This window comes from Nilaparvata lugens, chromosome 14, assembly GCF_014356525.2.
Source record: "Nilaparvata lugens isolate BPH chromosome 14, ASM1435652v1, whole genome shotgun sequence".
Taxonomy (NCBI): domain Eukaryota; kingdom Metazoa; phylum Arthropoda; class Insecta; order Hemiptera; family Delphacidae; genus Nilaparvata; species Nilaparvata lugens.
In genome coordinates this window covers 18,506,776-18,523,699 of record NC_052517.1, presented here as the reverse complement: position 1 = coordinate 18,523,699, position 16,924 = coordinate 18,506,776, and the positions used below count along the sequence as shown (strand labels likewise).

At 35.5% G+C, this 16,924-nt stretch overlaps 1 protein-coding gene across 4 annotated transcripts; it reads right to left on the bottom strand.

Annotated features, from left to right (window-relative positions):
- Nucleotides 1–6,161: 6,161 nt before the first annotated feature.
- LOC111063854 (gastrula zinc finger protein xFG20-1) lies at nt 6,162–15,506 on the bottom strand. 4 transcript variants are annotated; one of them, XM_039440993.1, is made up of 5 exons: nt 15,328–15,506; nt 14,664–14,736; nt 11,594–11,687; nt 11,484–11,563; nt 6,162–9,763 (listed from the first exon to the last, which is right to left on the bottom strand). In XM_039440993.1, exons 2-5 carry the CDS (start codon nt 14,698–14,700, stop codon nt 7,038–7,040), a joined length of 2,937 nt encoding a protein of 978 aa, XP_039296927.1. In that variant the 5' UTR covers nt 14,701–14,736; nt 15,328–15,506; the 3' UTR covers nt 6,162–7,037. The 4 variants fall into 4 exon arrangements, with proteins under 4 accessions (XP_039296927.1, XP_039296924.1, XP_039296925.1 ...); XM_039440990.1 differs by having other exon boundaries at nt 11,484–11,687; XM_039440991.1 differs by having other exon boundaries at nt 11,484–11,684.
- Between the last annotated feature and the right edge of the window lie 1,418 nt (nt 15,507–16,924).

Below are 16,924 nucleotides of genomic sequence, written 5' to 3'. Positions count from 1 at the left end.
TATTAGAATGGCCACTCTAGCTACGACACAGAGACCTTGCTTGATCACACATCATACAAAATCTACTTCGAGATAGCTGATTGATTCTACGTCAACGTAGTTAATCAAATTTCGATGTATTTGATGCAACTTAAATTAGTGCGCAGTTTAATAATAATTGTTACATTATTAAAAATGAATAACTATTTTTTATTTAAAATAAATAGACTGGATACAAACGATAGAATATGCATGAAACCCATTGTTGTGCCATTATATTGATCACAGAAAAACGCTTTGGGCAAACTTTTCTGAGGTTGGGTTTTTGTATCCGATTCTTTTCTTGGTGCGCTACTTGAGTTTAAATTATTTGCAATCATTACACTTTGCAATTTTTCATTAGTTGATTGATTATTTTTTATTATTTGTTGGTTACTTTTTAGACGTTGAAATTCTGTACCTCAAATTTATTGTTTAGTTTTCTTCGCTGCTCTATTTCATGTTGAATTATTTCTTTTATTATTATAATAATTTATAATATTCCAGTGGTTTATTTTTATTGTTATTGATTGTTTATTTTATGTAAGTTCCCTCACGCTGACAATGAGCATGTGAATAAAAAGTTATTATAATAACATTTACTTTGAAACTGCTGTTCAAAATTTTTACTATTAATTTTAATCTCGGCAATAAGATTTGTGAAATAGAAGCTATATCTCAGACAGATGGTTACAATATCTTATGTCTCTCAGAGCACTGGCTGAGAAAAGGAGACTTAAATATGATAACTTGCTGAGATCACTCAACTTATATCTCACAGTTCATTGCCCTACAAGGTTGGAGGCATGTTTGGACAATGTAGCATCAAGTTTAAAACAAGGTGAAGGTGTTTTTTCTGAAGTAAGACATTATGCTCTCAGTGATCATGAGGCAATCAGTTGCAAGGTATCCACCCCCTCCAGTCTGTGTGACTTACCAGCCAATCTATCAGCCTCTGGCCCAACAATGACACGGCATATTTCGAGCAATAATTTTGAGAGGTTCTGTTCAAGGATTAGTTGTGTTGACTGGTCTCTACTCCTCCAACACCAGAATGCAGGCTCAAATTTCTCTACTTTCTTCTATCTTCTACTGTATGAGTTTAATGAGTGCTTCCCACTTAGGACGCAGCCAAAGAAGAAGAAATGTGCTTCACCCTGGTTAAGCCAGGACCTGCTAAACCTCAGGGACTTGGTTCTTATGTCCTATGATAGATTTCGTGTTGATGGCTCCACACTCTCCAAAGCAACATATTTGAAATTGAGAGATCAATATCGTAGGGAGGCTGTTAGGGCAAAGCTTTCCTATAATGCAAGCCTTATAAGTGGAGCAGCAAATAGATGTTTGGCGGCATGGAGGGTCATTCGCACTGAGACAGCTTCTGCAGCTCCAAGAAGTGTTCCACTGACTGCGGATACTCTCAATGACCACTGGATTGACTCCATCCAGCAGATTGGAGACAGAATTGCATCGCAGACAACATCAGCATCACCTGTGCAGCTTCTTCTGGAGTCCAGGCAGCCGCCACCAGCTACACTGATCTGGCGCAGCGTGACAGGCGAGGACATCCTGCGGATTGCATCTGGGATCAAGAGTTCTACAAGCAAAGACATTTACTTTATGTCCAGTAGGTTTTTAAAAGGTATAATTAAGCTTATTCTAGTTCCCTTGACTCAGTGTATAAACGAGTGTCTGGCTCAGAATATTTTTCCTGAGGAGCTGAAACTGGCAAAAGTTGTGCCAATTCTCAAAAAGGGTTGCAAAATGGACCCCAATAATTATAGGCCCATCTCAATATTGCCTATACTAAGTAAGATTCTGGAAATTGTTATGGCTAGCCAATTGTATGAGTTTTGTGAGCTAAACGGTCTGTTTGCTGCCACCCAGTTTGGTTTCAGGTCGGGGAGGTCGGCTGATGGGGCTGTAGATTTAATTGTTAGAAAAATTTTTGAAAGCTTTGAGGGCGGTGACCTTGCTGGGTTGACCCTCTGTGATCTCAGCAAGGCTTTTGATACCCTCAACCATGAGATTTTACTAACAAAGCTTTCCATGTATGGTATTTCTGGTGGTCCCTTGCAGCTTCTCCGTTCCTACCTGGAGGGCCGCAGGCAGGCCGTTTTGGCGAACGGGGCCCTGTCACGGGTGAGGTGTGTGGATTGTGGAGTGCCGCAGGGCTCAATTCTGGGTCCTCTGCTTTTCTTGCTCATGATCAATGATGTAGCTCTTTCTAGGGACAGAATGGTGGTGTGTTATGCGGATGACACCTCCCTCCTGGATGTTGGCAGGAGTCTGGATGATGTGAGCACACTAATGCGGGCATCCATGGAGATGGCGGCTGACTGGTTCTCTGCAAACAGGTTTCTCCTAAATGCAGAAAAGACACAGTCGATTGTTTTCAGCCTCAAGAATGGTAAGCAGCACGATTGTCCTCCAGTAAAGCTCCTGGGTTTTATGTTGGATAGGAGACTTTCCTGGGAGGAGCATATTCAAGGTGTCTGTTGCAGGCTGAGCAGGATCCTGTTCCTACTGAAGGGTCTGAAGAGGTGCGTTCCCGCGGCCTATCTACGCATGTGCTATTTTGCTTTCTTCCAGAGTGTGATGGCTTATGGTATCACACTTTGGGGCAGTTCCACCCATGTGAGGAGGGTCCTGCTTTTGCAGAAGAGGGCACTTAGAATCTTATGCAATGCTGAACACCTTGCCCATTGCTGCCCACTGTTTATACAAGAGGGTCTTCTAACTGTTTATGGCCTTTATATTTTCAGATCTGCTGTGAATGCATTTGGTGACCTGGAGGTCCAGCCTGTCAGGGGAGACTCCCATGAGTATGGCACTCGTAACAGATTACGGCTGGATCTCCCATACTGCAGGTTGGGGAGGACGCAATCCAGTGTGGTCTACCTGCCGGGAAAGATTATAAATAAGCTGCCCATTTCAGTGAGGAGTCTACCTGTGGCTGCCCTAAAGCGAAGGTTGAAGCACTTCCTGCAGGAGAATCCTTTCTACTCACTTAACAAATTCTTTGAATGTTACAGTGCACTGGTGAGTAGATATTTTTGACTTTTTTTGGCGCTGTGATGTCCGCTGCTGGTTTTGCCTTTTTTGGCTTTTATGTTTTCTCCTGACTTGTCTCTTGTGAGCATGCCCTGCATGGTCACTTTATGGACAGAAAGTTTATTATTATTATTATTATTATTATTATTAATTATCAAGTTGAAACCCACATACATTAAGTTGAATAGTGGGAACAAAACATATGAATACAAAGATTTATTTACGAGCAATTTTATTAGAAAAGGTTTAAAAGATTGAACAAATTCCAAACAGTGAACTCAGTACGATAATGAATGCAATAATAAATGTCCTTCATTACATTATAATGTATTTTATTTCTAAAACATTAATTGCCCAGAAAAACTACGGAAATGAAAACTTACAGGGATAATTATTGATTTATTTGAATTCATTATAAATAAAATTCAATTTAATCAATAGGTATAAAGAATCAACAAGTTATTATTAACTCAGTAACAGGATAAATAGACTTAAGTATGAGTAAACATTTAGATAACAATTATTTTAAATACGGTAATAATAATTAATTTGAATTTCCAATGAAAGCTAAATATACAGAGTGTTTCAGAAAAAGTGTCGAACATTTTAGGGTATTGTTCTTGAATGATAGTACTCTACAAAAATGTCATATTTGAAGTGTCCAAAACTCAGTGGTTATCCTTATAGCTGCCATTTTGTTTTTTTCACTCAGGAATTTCTATCTCAAGAACTAAATTTTGTATTGATCTGAAATTTGGCATGAATATTCATGCTATAAAAACTCAACTTTAAAAAAATAAAATAAAAAATTTTTGATGTTAATTTTCAAAGTAGCGGTCGTTTCAAATTTGTTATGGCAAATTTCACGAGAACCGTATTCACTTTACAGAAAATTTACGAAACAAAAAAGTTGGCAAATTTAAAATTTCAAGGATACATTATTTATTAAAAATGGTCGAAGAATAACAGAGAAATTAATCATTTCCATGCATTGTCTGCATGCAGACAAACAAGATCATTTGAAAAACATTGTAAAATCAGCTGTATGGCCATATAAGGCTACGCCGAGTTTCAAAGCTTTATCTTAAATTAATACAATTGGAATTAAAAATTTAATAATGATGTTTAAATGGTGAAAAGTGATCATGCATGCAGTACGAAAAAATGAACTTCTCTGTTATTCTTTAACCAATCTCAATAAATAAGGTATCCTTGAATTCTTGAAAAAAATTGCTAATTTTTTGTCTTTTGTAAATTTTTTGTATAGTGAACGGTTTTCGTGAAATTTGCCATAGCAAATTTAAATTGGCCGCCATTTTGAGAATTTACATCAAAATTTTTCTATTATATTTTTTAAACTTGAGTCTTTATAGCATGAATATTCATGCCAAATTTCAGATCAATACGACATTTCGTTCTTGAGATAAAAATACCTAAGTCAAAAAAACAAAATGGCAGCTATAAGGATAACCGCTAAGTTTTGGACACTTCAAATACGACATTATTTGTAGTCTCCTATCATCCAGGAGCAATACCCTAAAATGTTCGACACTACTTCTGAAACACCCTGTATAAATAGAACTAAGGACTTTTGCTACTGCAAATATTGACTGAAGAACTCAATAACAGAAAAAAATTCGTTTATTATTTTAAAAAGCCGATTTGCATAGATTACACATTTTACATGATAGCATTATCAATATTCATCAATGTATTTACAAGGTTAGATGATAGAATAATTTGTTCATTAGCTTACTTTTGATCTGCATTGCCACAAAATTATTCAATGAATGAAACAATATTATGATTATGAATGAATAATTAATTAATATAAGTTAAAAGAACAATAAATTATTATGAATGACAGTGATACGAGTATAATAGTGAATGTATCAATATTTTTGGTTTTTTACAGTATAAATTTCATTTTTACAAATGATAAATAGATAATTCTCTTCTCATTGTTTAGTTTTTGATTGTTGGGTAATTGAGTGCAATATTTCTAATCAATACAATAATTTAAGCCATCTAAATTCAAAATTTATAGTTTTCATGTTTATTTTGGACTAAAATTTTGTAAAAATTGAACACGTGAAATTCTAAACTTATCTTTGACCTATAAATTTGGAAGAAAAATAGCACAAGGACTATCTTATTATTTTATCTTCCAATGTTATTACATTAGTGTCATTTGCATTCTAAATAAATAAATAATAATAAAAACTGAACAATATAATAATTTTATTATGATGCTAGTGGCTTCAACTGAAAATGAGCCACATTATAAAAACAAAACTTGATATGGATTTAATCCAGTTTAAATTGATTTTTGCTTTAAACTATCATTAAATTAATATCATAACGTTATAATGGTCCACGTTATAATGGCAGTGGAGAAAGATAGGAGAAAAACGTTGCCGATCCTCTGTCTTGTCCTTCTATACCGGTAATACCTTCTATAGACGGTAGCTGATACAGGTTTATTGATGTAGGACTCTTCATTCTCGTTTGAAATTATTAATCATATTACATTAAGCAAGAATTTTATAATTAATTTTCCTAATTAAGATAAATAATAATAATACTGTAATATCGAGTGACCTGGCTGGCTCAGGTCTGGTGTCAGCGTTTTCAGGTCGCAACTGATCAATTTCAGGGCCTCTGACATGACCTAACGACTGCTTTTTAGGCAGCCGGGACCGACGGCTTAACGTGTCCATCGTTTGTGTCCTAATTAAGATGAAATATTCAGTTACATTGTTAGAAAACGATCTGGCAACAGAGCAAAGTGAGAAAGAGGTAGTGCTATCCGCTTTGTTGAATGATAGACAAGGATAGCAATACCATTGCTAATCAAACACTGCCATTATAACGTGGACCTCACTATAGCCTTTAACCTGTCATTACTACCCTTAAACAACACCAATCCCTCCCATTCAACTACGGCTGACTGATTGAAATGAATCCTACTATAGTGAGGTCCACGTTATAATGGCAGTGTTTGATTAGCAATGGTACTGCTATCCTTGTCTATCATTCAACAAAGCGAATAGCACTTTCTCTTTCTCACTTTGCTCTGTTGTCAGATCGTCTTTTAACAATGTAGGATTAACATTAATTAACAAAATATATAATCTTAATCATGTACAGTTGATATTACATCAATAAAACTGCATCAGCTACCGTCTATAGAAGACATTGACAAGACATAGGATCGGCAACAAGATCAGATGTTTTGACGTTTAGAATTTTAACATGAGTATAATTTGTGGATTTGAGTGAAATTTTAAATATTTTTGCTATTGTGAAGAGCGATTTTTGTTTGAATTTGTATTTTGAAATTAATTAATCTAAAAATTAAAAATTATTGTAGTAAATACATTCTTTGGACTCAAAATAGTGTGTGAATTAAGTTATCATTTACATAACCTCTAGACTGTGTATTCCAAATTAAGGTTTAAAGCAGTTTCGGGCAAATTCCTGTTGTTTTTTCCTGCATTTTATCTATTGTCTATTAATAAATGAAATGAAATGAAACGTTGTTCTCCTATCTTTACTGAGTTACTGGGACTCACTTTACTAATGAGTAACTGGGAAGGATATTTTTAATATTCTTTCCAAAGAATGGACATTCATATGTCCAAAGCTCCGCCAATTTATGTAGATGCATTACAATATTATCTTGTATAGTTATTCCAAATTGATTTTTTCATATCATTGTACAGTTCAATAGTTAATTTCTTAGTTTATGCTATGTAAATTCATCTAAAACTTGATAATCTATGAGTGTATAAGCCATTATATGTTGTAATCTTCATAAATAAAGTACTCAATCAATCAATCTTTCTTCACTGCCATTATAACGTGGACCTCACTATAAATGAATACACTTAAACCTGTCATAGCTCCCCATAAACAACATGAACCCCATCTTATTAACCAACACTGTCACTTCACATTGAATCTCAACTCACCTCCTCACTATGCTGACTTCTAGTGTGCCGTTTCAGTCCTGAGGCATCATGCGCCCTAAAATCACAAAGTGTACACAAGTACGGCTTCTCCCCCGTATGCCTCCTAACATGTCTTGTCATGCCATACCCAGTGGCACACTTATAATCACAGAACTCGCAACTCCAAGGTCTCTCCCCAGTATGCTTCCTGATATGCACCCTCAAATGGTTCCGTTCATAGGTTTTATAATCACAAAACTCGCAAGACAATGGGGTTTCATTGGTGTGCCGCTTCACATGCACCTTCAGCCCTCTGGCATCAGAACATTTGTAATCACAATACTCACAACTCCAAGGTTTTTCCCCTGTGTGTTTCCTCTTGTGAGCCTCAAACTGGTCCTGACGTGCACTCTTATGTCCACAAAACTCACATGTGAAAGGTCGCACATTGTTATGAGTCTTCACATGCCGATTCAGGGAAGACGAAGTTGTAAACCTCAAATCACATAACTCACATCCATAGGGTTTCTCCCCTGTATGTGTTCTCAAATGTGTGGTGAGATGAGGTTTCTGCAGGGTCTTGTACTCACAGAACTCACAGCTGTACCTCTTCTCATCCTGGTGTGTCAACAGGTGACTCCTCAACGCAGACCGGTCCCCACACCTGAACTTGCAGAGCTCGCACTTGAAAGGTTTTTCCCCCGTGTGTGTCCTCATGTGCGTCCGCACCTGGTCAAACCTTGTGCTTCTATAGTCACAGTACTCGCAGATGAAAGGTTTCTCCATTGTGTGCGTTCTGAGATGTCGTTTCAGTGTAGACGACAGTGCACACTTGTAGTTGCAGAAGCTGCAGCTATGAGGTTTTTCCCCGGTATGTGTCAACAGATGGCCCTGTAAGTGGGCTTTCTTGAAGGTGGAATAATCACAATGGTCGCATTTTAATGGTTGTTTACTGGTGTGGATGGACAGATGTATCTGAAGGTCTGTTTTGTCCTCACAGGAAAAGTTACAAAAGTCACACCTGAAACTGTCAGTTTCCACATCTGTTTCACCAAGAGATTTCAAATAATGTGTTCCTCCATTCAGTTCCGAAGGTATTTCATCAACACCTGAACTTCCCTCAACATTTGCTCTAGTGGTTTCCACACCAAAATCTATAGCTCCAGCAGTTGCCACACTCAAATCGGTTGCTCCAGAAGTTGCCACACTCAAATCGGTTGCTCCAGAAGTTGCCACACTCAAATCGGTTGCTCCAGAAGTTGCCACACTCAAATCGGTTGCTCCAGAAGTTTCTGCTTTGAAATCTGTTACTCCAGAAGTTGCGACACCAAACTCTGTCTCCATAGATGTTTCAGAGTCTGCCACACCACAGTTTGATCCTCCAGATGTTCCCACTTGCAAATCTGTTTCCAAAAACGTTCCCACATCCAGATCACCACCAGATTCCTCAAGATTTCTGGCCAAATCTGAGTTGACCCCTCCTTCTATTCCTAAAATCAATTCAGACTCTCCACAGGGTCCTTCATTTGATGCTGGTTCTGAAGATGTTCCCTGAAGATAACCTGATTTATGTAGGGTGAGATCTGTTCCTGAAGATGAAACCAACTTAGAACCTGTTCCTGAATTTGGTCCCAGCTCCACACATTTCTCATCCAACCCCAAATGTGTCTTCACATGTACCTCCAACAAACTCTTCTGCAAACAGGTGTAGTCACACAGGTCACATGACAAAATCTCCTCCCCGGCATGCAGCAGTCTTTGATGATCCTCCAGATCCTTTGCCTCAGCACACACATAACCCTCACAAAACTCACACCTGAAACACAACTTCTTCCCCTCCATATGAACCTGATGATGTTCCTCCAGATCACTTGCTGCACTAGCCTCAAACCCACAAATCTTGCAGGTCAGTGTTGTAGTGCCTAAGGTATGTACCCTGAGATGGTTTCTCAGGTGGTTATTCCTAGAGGTTTGGAAATCACAAAACTCACACTTGAGGCACATTTTCTTCCCCTCTGTATGCACCTGATGATGTTCCTCCAAATCACTCGCCTCATTAGCCTTAAACCCACAGATCTTGCAGGTCAACGTTGTAGTACCCAAGGTATGAATCCTGAGATGGTTTCTCAGGTGATTCTTCCTAGATGTCCGGAAATCACAGAACTGACACCAGTATCCTTTGACACCTTCATGATTCTTCAGATGCCCCTTGAGGTGACTTTTACGGGAGCTCTTGTATTCACACAGATGGCAACTGAAAGGACGTTCACCAGTATGTGTCCTGACATGTAGGTCCAGGGATGACTGTGAGGTGAAGTTGTAGTCACAGAAGTTACAGTGGTAGAGTTGAAGTCCCAGATGACTCCGCCGATGTTTCTGGAGATCTACAAGGCGGTAAGTGGTGAAGTCACACTCTTTGCACTTGTGTAACTGCTGAGGGAAAGTTTTCCTTGTATACTTGTAAGTTTTATTCATGTGTTCCTTGATGTGGTCCTGAAACTTGACTTGATCCTCAGTTGAGTATTTACAGAAGGAGCACCTAAGCAGTAAACCATCTAGTGATGGTGGTTTGGGAGTTTGGTCATCATTGGTCCCTTCTTCTTCTTCTCCTTTTCCTTCTTTGTCATCTTGTTGATCATCATTGTTACATATGATGCTCGGATCAATTTCCACTTCAAATTCTTCTTCCTCTTCACTTTCTGAAGATGAGGTGCTGGTTTCTTCATCTACATCCATACCTGTGGAAAAAAGAAATTATTATTTCTATAATGAACTTACACATGTTTTGTAACTATAGTGAGGTGCACGTTATAATGGCAGTGTTTGATTAGCAATGGTATTGATATCCTTGTCTATCATTCAACAAAGCGGATAGCACAATTTCTTTCTCGTTTGCTCTGTTGCCAGATCGTCTTTTAACAATGTAGACTTGATAATTAGTTAAACTATGTAAATTCATTAGGTAATTATTGAAAAATATAATTTCTTGCCTAATAAAATATAACTGATTATTATAGGCCTAAACGAGAATGAACAGTTACTATTACATCAATAGACCTGTATCAGCTACTGTCTATTTATAGAAGGCATTGACAAGATGGAGGATTGGCAACGTTGTTCTCCTACCTTTCTCCACTGCCATTATAACGTGGACCTCACTTATGATACAATTGTTGGGAAAACAAACTAGTATTTTATTTCATACTGTCACCCAGTTGCACGAAAGTCTGTTAACGTTTAATCCTGATTAATAACCAATCAGAGAAACCTTTTTTTTAAAAAAAAAACCTTCTCTGGTTCTGGTGTGATTTAATTGTGATTAAAATTCAACAGGCTTTTGTACAACCGGGCCTGTATGAATTGAAAGGACATTCACAATCATTGAACGTTTTAATTATTTTAATAAATAATCATTGATCAATTAATTTATTATTAGATTCATTGAACAGAACTTGATATTGTCACAAACACTTATTGAAAAACAGAGAAAATAGTTTAGGACGCAACACCATCTTCAATTTATAGTAAACTGGATTCTTCATCTGCATCCAAACCAGTCAGGAAATAGAATATGATTTGTATGGGAAATATTGTGGTATTTCTTTATAATGAAAATAAAATAAATTGATGTTATCAATACATCTGTACTACCCACTATATATAATCGTATTGACAACAAATTCAATGTCTTTTTCTCAATATTATTAGACTTGTCGAAAAACAGTATAAATTATTGCAATCACTTATTTACAGTAGCCTATAAAAATTGAGAGGCTAGTTTTTCTGCAACAGCTGCACTACTTTATGAGTGGCGCAGTTGAAACGTTTTTTGCTTTGCATAATTCCAGATGTAGTCAGTAACGAAGTTTTTCCTTTTAAATGTATTTTTTTCCTCAAAATTCTATTAATACTTTTTTGCTTACTTATATTTCTTTTTAGCATATTTTTATCTTGTTATTGAACTAAGTTTTCGAAAACAATATCAACTTGAATATCAAGCACCATCATGTTCAGTGTAAATAAACCATGCAGAACTTCTGATATCCACTGAATCCTTAGTGCTTATTTATAGGATAAATTCTGATGCCAGTTGAGACCATATACATGTGAATGATTACAATAAAACCCATTTGTACTGTAATTTGAAAATATTTGGCTAAAAAATTAGAAATAAAGTCAAACCATTGACGATAGGGTAGCCAACGGTATATTATGGTGAGATTCGCCTTATAAATTCAGCACCTTATTAACATTGGTGTTGCTATCCTTGTCTGTCATTAGACAAAGCATATCTCCCCATCATTTTCCAACTCCAAACCCTTGCCAAATCGTTTGTAGGCTATGAAAAGCTCTAATTAACTACTCTTCTGACACACAATAAGCTTCGGTTGACGTGTGAGGTTCTTTGAACCTTTGGATCTTTGAATCCGTCCCTTCAAAAACATAAACTACACTTACATAATTGTCCAGTGTCATCAGCTTTTGTTGGCTCCTTATGTTGTGCAGCGCATGCCTCAGAGCAAAAACGTTGCGAGGCATTTTGTTGCGAGTCAGCTTGTCGCGAGGCAGTTTGTTGCGAGTCAGCTTTGAAGCATTTTGATGCATCCACCTTCTTAAAGCACCCTGCACAAGTGATCAACTCGACACCAATGTGCTCCCCTGCTAACAGAAAAGAATAATTGATAAAATATCAACCAAAACAAATTAATTTATAAAATATCAACTGAAAAAGTGTATAATTTAATAAAGAATTAACAGAAAATCACAGTAGACCTGAATTATATACAAAACTGACTATATAGTGAGGTCCACGTTATAATGGTAGTGTTTGATTAGCAATTGTATTATTAGTTTAATTGTATAAATTAGTATTGCTAACCTTGTCTATCATTCAACAAAGCAGATAGCGAATGTATCAAATCATAGTGTTGTGTATCAAGTTGAGATGATACTGTATCATATTGGATTGATACTGTATCATAATGTGGTTGTTCTTGTTCTATAGTGAGGTCCACGTTATAATGGCAGTGTTTGGTTAGTAATGGTATTGCTATCCTTGTCTATCATTCAACAAAGCAGATAGCGAATGTATCAATTCATAGTATTGTGTATGAAGTTAAGATGATACTGTATCATATTGGATTGATACTGTAGCATAATGTGGTTGTTCTTGTTCTATAGTGAGGTCCACGTTATAATGGCAGAGGTTGATTAGCAATGGTATTGCTATCCTTGTCTATCATTCAACAAAGCTGATACATTTAGCTGATACAAAGCTCTACATTGCGGTGTGTATGGCAAGACCAACGTGGCCAAACTTTGTAGAATTTCATTTTACAAATTTCATTTTCGATTGTTATTTTCATCTAATGTTAAATACTTGTTTTTATTATAACTTTCGTGGTTCATATTCTAACAGTTTTATGAATATTTCCATAGAGAAACAATAGCGTAAGTAGATATCCCATGGTATAGGGCGTTTATGTCGCAACTTTTATTGTTATCTCAAGCCGATTACTGTCGATTATTGTTGATTTTTACTGTTTTGACCGGGTAAGGATGTATGAACGGCACAATATGAGAGACTACCAGCGTCATAAAGCTTCACGGGAAAGAACTACGTGGGCTATCGGCTTGAGCTAACAGTAGAAGTTGCGACATAAACGCACTATGCCATGGGATATCTACTTATGCTATTGTTTCTCTATGGTATTTCTTAGATAGTACACAGTTGTAACTCGTCCAAAAGCGGTCCAGGCACTGAGAGGTTGGCAGCTATGAAAGCCGCTTTCAAGGCCCAGTAACAAACACAGGTAATTAATTGAACGAGCTTAGCGAGTTCCTACTAATCACTATAGCATATACTAATGACTTGATGAAATAGGAGATACAAGTTAATATTAATATTGATGAACAAATTTTCTACTAGGCCTATACCTAGTGAGGTGCACGTTATAATGGTAGTGTTTGGTTAGCAATGGTGTTGCTATTGTCACGGCATATTTTCCAATAAAAATAGAAACAGCCTAAATCAAAAGAATTTTGAAAGTAGGCGCCAATCTCCGAGTTCATCATCTCCTATTTCCGATAACAGAGAGCGCTCCTTCCATACAGCTGATAGATTGATCAGCCAAAAAACAAAAATATTCTACAGATGATAATATTTTCCAAATTATCAAATAAGTACAGTAATTCGAAATAAAATAAGATATCAAATTCCATTCACCACCTTTCCTATTTCCTTCCTTAATTTGGCAATTGAGTGTGACGTCACATCTCGGAAGTGCAGTGAAAGTAAAATCTTATCGTTTGTCGGGTGTGTGTCGGATCATGCCGTATGATGATGTGCTGAGAACTGAACGTGCTTCATATGTGAAGAAGAGATAACACATATATGTCGCTGTCGTATCGTGTCGACCGGTTTTATGAGGACTATATATGTCGGTGAGTTGATCAATAATATATATATATATATATATATATATATATATATATATATATATATTGCCAAATTTTCCTGCATATTCCATCACCACCACATGAGTAACTTATGCCTATTAATTGATTGAGTTATTCGGAGCAATTACGAAATACAATGAACCTTTTAAAATATAAGAATATGGAACTAATTTAAATTTATTCAATAAAAATAGGCCAAAGTAGTAGTGGATATTTCTAAATTGGGATTTCAAGATGATAAACCCCAACACTATCCTTGTCAATCATTCAAAAAAGCGGATAGCGCTATCTCTCTCTCGCTTTGCTCTGTTGCCAGATCGTCTTTTAACAATGTAGAATTAATAATTAATTTAAAAAAAATTCATCTTAATTATGGAATGATTGAAAAATATAATTTATTATTTTAAACGAGAATGAACCGTTATTACATCAATAAACTTGTATCAGCTACCGTCTATAGAAGGCATTGACAAGACAGAGGTTCGGCAACGGTTGTCTCCTATCTTTCTCTCCACTGCCATTACCTCCACTCTCAACCGTTGCCGAACCTCTGCCTTGTCACTGCCTTCTATAGAGGATAGCTGATACCGGTATATCTGATGTAATATCAACTGTTAATTCTTGTTAGAAATAATCAATTATATTTCATTGGCGTAAAAATTGATGGTTCAATGATAAATACTTGAATAGGCTACTTGAAGTCGTTGCCAAAGACTGGGGTCTCCAGATAGGTAGTATAAAAAAATAAAAACTTCTGTCACATACATTGAAAAATTATTCATATAGTGTCATTATAAATGAAGTTTCATACTTATTTTGTTTAAGTTTATTCATCTTTTAGTTCGTTTTTTGTAACTGGAAACACGCCGAATAACCTTCAGGTATGGCAAGTCCCTTATTTGTTTGAATTGCGAATAAAAATTTTTATTTGATATACATTAAAAATGTAAGTTCATAACTGAGATCTATAGTTGACTATTTAAGGTTAGCTAACCATCCTCTATTAATTTAAATATTTATTCTAAATTCATTTATTTGTTCGTTTAATAGGTAAAGCGAACAAAAACAATAATTTGTAATGAACAAACAGGCATTTATCTATTTATGAATAGGCCTAATATTAATTTAATGTACACAATTTGTTCAAGCCTTCAATATTTAAAAAATCTTGGTTCTTACCACCTTGAATTGCCTCTTCATCAGTAATATCATCCATGCCTCTTGATATATGTAGGCTAACAATCTTTATAACCTGAAACCAACAAATCACGAGTTATAATTAGTAATATGGTAATAAACCGAATGAACCCTACAGAAAATCATTTTTTATACTTGAATTCTTAGTAGTCTCTGGATTCTAGAAAATTAAATTACATTCCCATATCCACCCCAAGAAGAACGGCAATTCCCACAGGAATAAAAAATGATGTAATGGTATATTTTACTCAGTTGAAGAGGTGATAGACAGAATGTTTTGAAAAGTCAAACTAAAAAACGTTTCAACGTCCTCACAGTCTTTACTTAAAAAAAAAATAACTTGAAGGTTATCCTTGAAGATTAAGTAGATTTATGCTTTCAAGCCAATAACAGAAATATTTTTATTATATTAAACACGAACTATCATAAAAAAGTGTGAGTTATCATTGTTCAAAAAAATGTTTACATTGATAAGATTAAAAAATGTTATACGTCATCGGAAAATTCAACATATTTCAACAAGCATTGATATTAGCCCATTACTTCTACGATACTGATAATATAAATCCAATAAATCAATTTTAAAATTTATTTGATTTTATTATTTGAATTCAAGTAATATAACTTATTGTGAAAGATAACCTACCTTTATTGTAGACCTATCAGTTTGACGTCTTTCAACGTTAAATCACACTATTTCCACAATATTAAAGAATATCTTATGTGAGACGAGTTATTCAAATGAATATTACTACAAATAATTCATTATATGAATGTAAAGTGGTTGAAATATATAATTATTTGAACAAAATAATAAATACTGACGTCTTCTTGACAATCAGCTCCATTTTTAATTTTTCAACTCCTACGGAATTCAGTGCCATACTGATATTGTTGTCGTTACTACTAGAACAGCTGTTGACTTGTAGAAAAGCCCGCGCATATTTGAATTTCTGAAATTATTGATTTTTTGATGAGGATCAATTTTTAGAACAAAAACGTTTGATTATACTACAGTCCGATAATACTATTGTCAGTTACTATATTGAAGAGTTTCTAGTAAGTATGTTTTGATTTAGTAACTGTAGATTAAACCAGGAACAAGAAACTGTTGAAAAATTCACAAGAAGTGAATTAACTATGAACTATCTTCTTTTGATTTTTCAGTGAAATATAGATTCTATAACTTAATCCAGTTTTAATCACATTCTTAAATTTCCAACTACAATCTACAAATTCCAAATTACACACATTTTTTACTTTCCTTGTCCTATTACCATAGGTAAGGAAAGTATTGCTTTCCGAAAAAATTAAGGTGCCCGAATTTCTATATGTTTCAAGTTCCCGGCCCTGAGTCCAATATAATAAGGATCCGACATGAACTTGGAATTTGAGGTCCTTACACTATAAGGATCTGACACGAGCAATTTCGATCAAATGCAATTCAAGATGGCGGCTAAAATGGAGAAAATGTTGTCAAAAACAGGGGTTTCCGCGATTCTCTCGAAAACGGCTCCAACGATTTTGATGAAATTTATACATGAAATAGTCATTGATAAGCTCTATCAACTGCCACAAGTCCCATATCTGTAAAAATTTCAATGCAAAGTTTGATTTCAGATTTTCAATTATCAGGCTTGAAGAATTTAAACAAAAAATTTCAAGAGGAAAAGATTGAACATAAAAATCTCTACAGTTAATGTTTAATAACATTTTCACCTAAAATTGAAAATAAGCTCAAAATTCGAGAAAATGTGATTACCGTATTCAATAAATTGCAAACTGTTGGCAACAGTACTATTGATTCTATCAAATCATCCACTATGAAGAGATAGTAGACCTCGTGTGTCTCCAGCGTTATTGCCCTGTCACCAGCTGGCTCAAATCTTTGAATAGTAGACTTAAGATGCGCGGGAACACTAGCGTCAGGTGATCAATTTTCATAACGGCAAGGAAAGTTGTGTGAGTGTGCCACACCAAATATTTTTGCAGGAAATAATTTGTGAGCCTACTCTGAATTGGAGGAAATTCAGAGTCTCTCCTCTTTTTGTGAACTCATTAGTCTATAATTGAATAAGTTGAATAAAAAATAATACGATGGGTCAGTTGCTCAATAGTCTGTTAAACATTAAAAGTCGATTAAGAGCCGTTTGCACAGTGACAGTTTAAACTTAATTTAATTTTAAACTGGATTAAATCCGTATCAAGTCTTGTTTGTTATTATTTGTTTCATTTTGAGATTA